Source organism: Phaethon lepturus, unplaced genomic scaffold (assembly GCF_000687285.1).
Source record: "Phaethon lepturus isolate BGI_N335 unplaced genomic scaffold, ASM68728v1 scaffold16265, whole genome shotgun sequence".
In the NCBI taxonomy this organism is placed as follows: Eukaryota; Metazoa; Chordata; class Aves; order Phaethontiformes; family Phaethontidae; genus Phaethon; species Phaethon lepturus.
Genome location: NW_010541339.1, coordinates 1 through 5,842, shown reverse-complemented (window position 1 = coordinate 5,842; position 5,842 = coordinate 1). Strand labels below are relative to the sequence as shown.

General features: G+C 44.2%; 1 protein-coding gene across 1 annotated transcript; it reads left to right on the top strand.

Annotated features, from left to right (window-relative positions):
• Positions 1-799: 799 nt before the first annotated feature.
• PTS (6-pyruvoyltetrahydropterin synthase) lies at positions 800-5,042 on the top strand (the record flags this gene model as incomplete). Its single annotated transcript, XM_010287706.1, has 5 exons — positions 800-879; positions 2,289-2,311; positions 3,317-3,373; positions 4,306-4,376; positions 4,901-5,042. Coding segments are annotated over 5 exons (373 nt in total), but the record flags the coding sequence as incomplete, so codon positions are not given.
• Positions 5,043-5,842: the final 800 nt, after the last annotated feature.

Genomic DNA, 5,842 nt, shown 5'->3' with positions numbered 1-5,842 from the left:
CCTCGGCGGAAAAGCACGGAGGCCTCGCAGAGCTGCGGGCCGTGGGCGTTAGCGCGTTCCAGGTGACCTCTCCAGGTGGGGGCCCGGCTTAGCCGGTGTGCGGGTATGCGTGCCTGCTGTCGAGTGTTTCCCAGGTCTCCTTGTTTTAGCCCGTCTTCTGTAGCCTGTAGTAACCAGTCCTGATTTTAGACATCAGTGCTTAGCTAGGTTTAACGGGAACTGACGTTTTGGTTTTAAACGGGACGAATGATGCTTGCAGTTTGTAAGCGACTCACTGAGCCCCTAATCTGTCACCTTTTTCTCAAAACTTACATGTTCCTAAAGAGTGCTTTGAGCTGAAATATTCCTCGGAGTAGGCACTTGAATTTCTAAAAAGGAAATCTTCAGAGAGGGCACTCGTCCTTTATACCTCTTGGAGAAGCTCCCTAAGGTTTGTTACTTAACTGTAAATAATAATATGCATAGTTTGCTCCAGGCGCTTCCTCCTAGGAGCCCAAGCGAGTTTGCAGTATTCATATGTGAATAGCTGTTAGTGTTTATACAGCAGTGGTATTAGGCAGTTGTTATGAAACCTGCATATATAAATACAAAACCACAACAAAAAAACCCCTGTTGTTAACAACATCTTTTCGTGGGCCAAATACTCCTCTGGTTCTGCTCATGCCTTCTGAGTAGGAAAAGCTACCGGGTTAAATTTGAGAGAGTGAATAGATGGAAGAGCTAGAAAGCAATCACAGCTGAAGTGAAGTGATGAACACTTGTGATGGATCCTGAAATGCCATGTCTGTATTTCTCACAGTAAATCACTGAGTGATGAAGAAAACCTGAAGTTGTTTGGGAAATGCAACAATGCAAATGGCCATGGACACAACTATAAAGGTAAGGAGTTGACTTCTATGCTTACGCATGTGGTCAGGGACAGAGGCTGCTCTCAGGCAGGCTGGTTTGAATGCAGAATAACACATGGATTTACCCACAGTCTGTATGACTTTTAGTGGTTGGTTTGGGTTTTTTTAGGATTAGAAGGAATCTTCAGCAGCAAGGTGGTTGAACCATGGTATGGATTTGCAACCTATTCAGTTAAATAAGATAACAAGTATTTATCTCAAAATGTCACTTCATGAATCAAATCTACTTGTTTCTAATCTGCAAAATCATTCTGTTTTGAATTAAGATTTTTCTAAGCAAAAGACGTGCAATTTAAACATCCTGTAAACTTTATTTGAATGTTGTTTTCACAAGTTCTTGTCCTACCATCTATACCCTATGCACATAGAGTCAGATCTCTCCATTTATTAGGCTGGCACCCTGTTTAGCATTGTTTATTGTAGGTACCCTGAAACCTCTGCTACAGAGCCACTAGCTTTACCAGGGAATACAGACTGACAGATTGCTGGACTGAAGACCTCTCTCACTCATTTTAAAGCTGACTTAGAGGCACAACAGTTCTTGCTTTCTCATATAAGGAGGATGTTCCCACTGGAAAAAAAAAATAATGCTGGAAAGCTAGGGAGATGCCTCTAAAACTGTTCTTTGGTGGGGGGCGGGAGGGAGTGAGAAAAAAGGCACAAAGGGGCTTTTCCACCCCAGAGGAGAACCACAGCCAGGCTCAAAATCACTGTCTATTTATGTGAGTTCCCCAGTGAGCTGTGATTCAGTTTTTGGCTCCTGTGGTTAGCAGAAAAGAATGCTGAGCTGCTAAGGATGATGTTTCCAAGTGTTTATCTCTTCTGTTGAAAGGGCTTCTGGGTTGAAATTACACCTTGCAGTAATTCTAGTTGTTAGAGTTGGTGGCCACTTCATCCCTTACTTTCCTTCTCTGGTGTTCTGTGATGTCAGAAGACTTACAGGCTGACCCCACATCTTACGATCTCAGGGGTCTGGTGATTGTATGGGGACCTAGGGTGTCTGCATTGTCCAGAGGACTTTGCTGATCAAGAGACACTGGTTTTGAGTGTGCAGGGCACAGACTGTCATAGGGAGTAGGTACCTGAGAAGTCATCTAGCCTTATCTCTGCCTGCAAGGGGCATGTCAGGGATAGTGGTGTGTCCCTGGGCATCAGACCGTGGAAGATGACTTCTTTGACAAGCTGGGTGACTCTGAGTCATTATTCTTTATGGAATGGATACACATTTTATACAAACAGTCCCCACTTTTAATTGCTGGGAAGCCTTCACCAGTCTGTGTGGATTAGTGATGAATGGGTTGTCTGTCCCCATCAGTAGTGTACTTTGTTGTTAGGGTCGTGTTGTCATCGTGACCTGATACTTACTTTTTTTTTTTTCAGTTATAGTCACTGTGCGTGGAGAGGTAAGTGTGATCAACATTTTTTTTCCATTCCTTAGGGTGGCAGCGTAGAATGAGTCCCCATCTTCCACAGTACTGAAGTTCTAGCTCAATTGCTAGGTTTTCCAGGGTGTTTGTGGAAACTCTGTACACATCACTATAGAAAAAGATTTTCCATAATCACTCTTCTATTCACCTTGCCTCTAATAAGGATTTGCAGATGACCATATTTAATCCAAGTCAGGCACATAACTTAGTCTGCCAGAGCATCACCACAGAATGTATAGGCTCTGGTCAGATCTGTGGGCACCTTTGGATAACTACTGAGCCACAGGGAAGCTTAGCACTTCCAGTAACTGCTGTTTTATCAAGGCATTTTGCTGCAAATATAAAAGGAAGTTCTGTTTTTGCAATTGTTTTTCACTCTTCATCCTGTCACTATTCTGTGTATTCTGCAGAGTGAGTTGTTTAGATAGCACTTGGGTTTTGATGTTTTCCAAACAACTTTTTGAAGATTTGAGTTCATAGGAAAGGGGGTTTCTATTCAGATCTGAAACTAAAATTTTAAAGCCTCTTCCTTCTATGTTCCCCAAATATGCTGTGAACTACACAACCCTGATTTTGCTCCTGGAGCTATGCCTTCTCCAGATGGGAGAATGCCCTGAGCTCAGGCTGGTCTCTGTTTTGTCCCTGGTTGTTCAACTTGGCAGTTTAATGCCTGTTTTCCTGCTTATGGTCATGCTAGATCGTTACTTGAAGACTGCGTGTTTCTGTGAGTTTTTCCTCCCTGGTGTCAGCTTTTACGAGAGAGTGGAACCGCTGGAGTTGTTTGTATGCTGTATCTAGCCTTTGGGGACATCACAGGTGTAGAGTTTGAACTCAGTGTGTGAAGGTGGAACAACATTTTTCTGGTGGCTCAGATATCCTGAGTGCACAGATATTCACAGTCTGATTTGTACAGGCTCATGGCAGCCTTGGTAATAAGGACATGTAGCTAGGCTACTAATCCCCCTTTTGTTTTCCTTGCAGATTGACCCAGTCTCAGGAATGGTTATAAACCTCACAGACCTGAAAGAATATATGCAGGTAATGGCACTATTTTCCTACACATCCCCTGGAGAATTGGTTAGAGCTTAGCAATTTGTCTAGTACCAGGGTGGAAACTTGGTGAGTTGATGATGGTAGGAAATTAAGAAATTTCCTAATTTCCTAAAAGAAGAAATTAAAGAACGATTTAAGACTAAAATGCTTTAGCACTGTGATGTGAGGCAGTGCCATGTCTCCAGCTGGGAAGTTAATAGGTGGATGTAGGGCTCTTATCCTTTTTTTACATACTGTTGCCTTGCTCCAGTCCCATTTGCATAGTAATTTGAACACCAACTCCGCTGACCAACTGGGGCAAGATTGTCACTGTCTGCTGGTTTTGGCTGGGACAGAGTTAATTTTCTTCATAGTAGCTCATATAGGGCTATGTTTTGTATTTGTGCTGAAAACAGTGTTGATAATATAGAGGTGTTTTCATTGTTGTTGAGCAGTGCTTATATAGTCAAGGCCTTTTCTGCTTCTTGTGCTGCCCCACCAGTGAGTAGGCTGGGGCTGCACAAGAGGTTGGGAGGGGACACAGCTGGGACAGCTGACCCCAGCTGACCAAAGGCATATTCCACACCATATGATGTCATGCTCAGCATATGAAGCCGGGGAAGAAGAGGGAAGGGGGTGGATGTTCAGAGTGATGGCATTTGTCTTCCCAAGTAACCATTATGCATGATAGAGCCCTCCTTTCCTGGAGATGGCTGAACACCTGCCTGCCCATGGGAAGTGGTGAATGAGTTCCTTGTTTTGCTTTGCTTGCATGTGTGGCTTTTGCTTTACCCATTAAACTGTCTTCATCTCAACCCACGAGTTTTCTCATTTTTACCCTTCTGATTCTCTCCTGCATCCTGCCACAGGGGGAGTGAGCAAGTGACTTTGTGGTGCTTAGTTGCTGGCTGGGCAAAAACACTGTTTTCTTTCTGCAGGAGGCAATCATGGAACCGCTTGACCACAAAAACCTGGATAAGGATGTGCCATACTTTGCTGAGGTTGTGAGGTGAGTGATGGGGACTCCTTGTGGCATTGGTTGCAGAGTCAAGGAACAGTCTTCAAAGCTTAGTCCTACATCTGAAAGAGCAGCCTTGATACCTGCGTGTGTAACACACCTGTGACACACTTGTGCATGTCAGGTGCTGGGTGCCCCGCCTGCCTTCCAGCCCTGCTGCCATGCAGCCTCCCTCACTGTGCCGGGCCAGATGCAGGCATGTTGGGGCAGCTGCTGTCCCACATACCCAGGAAGGCACCACTTGCTTGCACCTGAGGAACCCTTTGCAGACTGGCACTTGTCACATGAGGCTGCTCTGTGGACAGCTTGGTGAGACTGATACGACCTTCTAATTAGACTTCATTTCATCCATGTTTGCTGGCAATCGTTCAAGCCCCACTTACATACAGGGTGTCATCATGTGAATGCTGCCCACATGGTTCCCTGTGGCCCTTCAGCATCCCTCTGTGCCCGTTCTGGGCACAGCCTCAAATACCATTGCTGTCAGTTCTGAATCTGCTCTGTTTCACTCTTAGCACCACAGAGAATGTTGCAGTATTCATCTGGGAAAACCTCAAGAAGCTCCTGCCTATGGGAACTCTTTATAAAGTCAAAGTGTATGAAACAGACCAGAACATTGTTGTTTATAAAGGAGAAGAAACAATCTCTGAGAAGTGAAATGAGCTTAGGCTCAGTTGGTCAGAAACTCTGCTGCATAATCAGATCAGTGGATTACTTCAACCCTGCTCGCTGTATTTCCTCCACCTAGACGTTGGTTATGTATTACATAAGGACAAATGCAGATGTTCCACAAGAATTCTTACAGCAATCTAGCAATTTGGGTTCTCAGAATTTGTTGATTTGTCTGCTTTTTCTCAAGACATTCCTATTTTGCAAACCCAAACCACCAAGCTGATGTGAAATTTACAATTGTGCCATGTTAAATAAAGCAGCTTTCTAGAGAGATGATGGCCTGGGAAAATGTATGTCCTGTCCAGCCACAAAAGGCTTTGATTTTTCTCTAATTAAACATTGGATTCATTTATGATTTTCATAACCTGGGCTTTGGTGTTGTTTTGCTTCTTGATCAAATAGAGAAACATTCTTGAGAATGAGAACTACATGGTTCTCTCTTTTCTCTTTCTTTATTTTTTCTTCTGTTTTCTCCTTTCCTGTTCTACAGGCTCATTTCTTCTTGTGCCTAGCAGGTCTTTCTCTGTATAAGGAACTGGCATAGTGAGCAATACAGTTGTTTACAAAGCAATTCCCAATCCAAACTGCAGAACTAAAGAGAACTGTATGTTGTTGTAAAAGCCTTTGACAGCGTCTCCCAAAGCATTCTCCTGGAGAAACTGGCGGCTCGTGGCTTAGACAGGCGTACTCTTCGCTGGGTAAAGAACTGGCTGGATGGCCAAGCCCAGAGACTCGTGGTGAATGGTGTTAAATCTTGGCCGGTCACAAGTGGTGTTCCCCAGGGC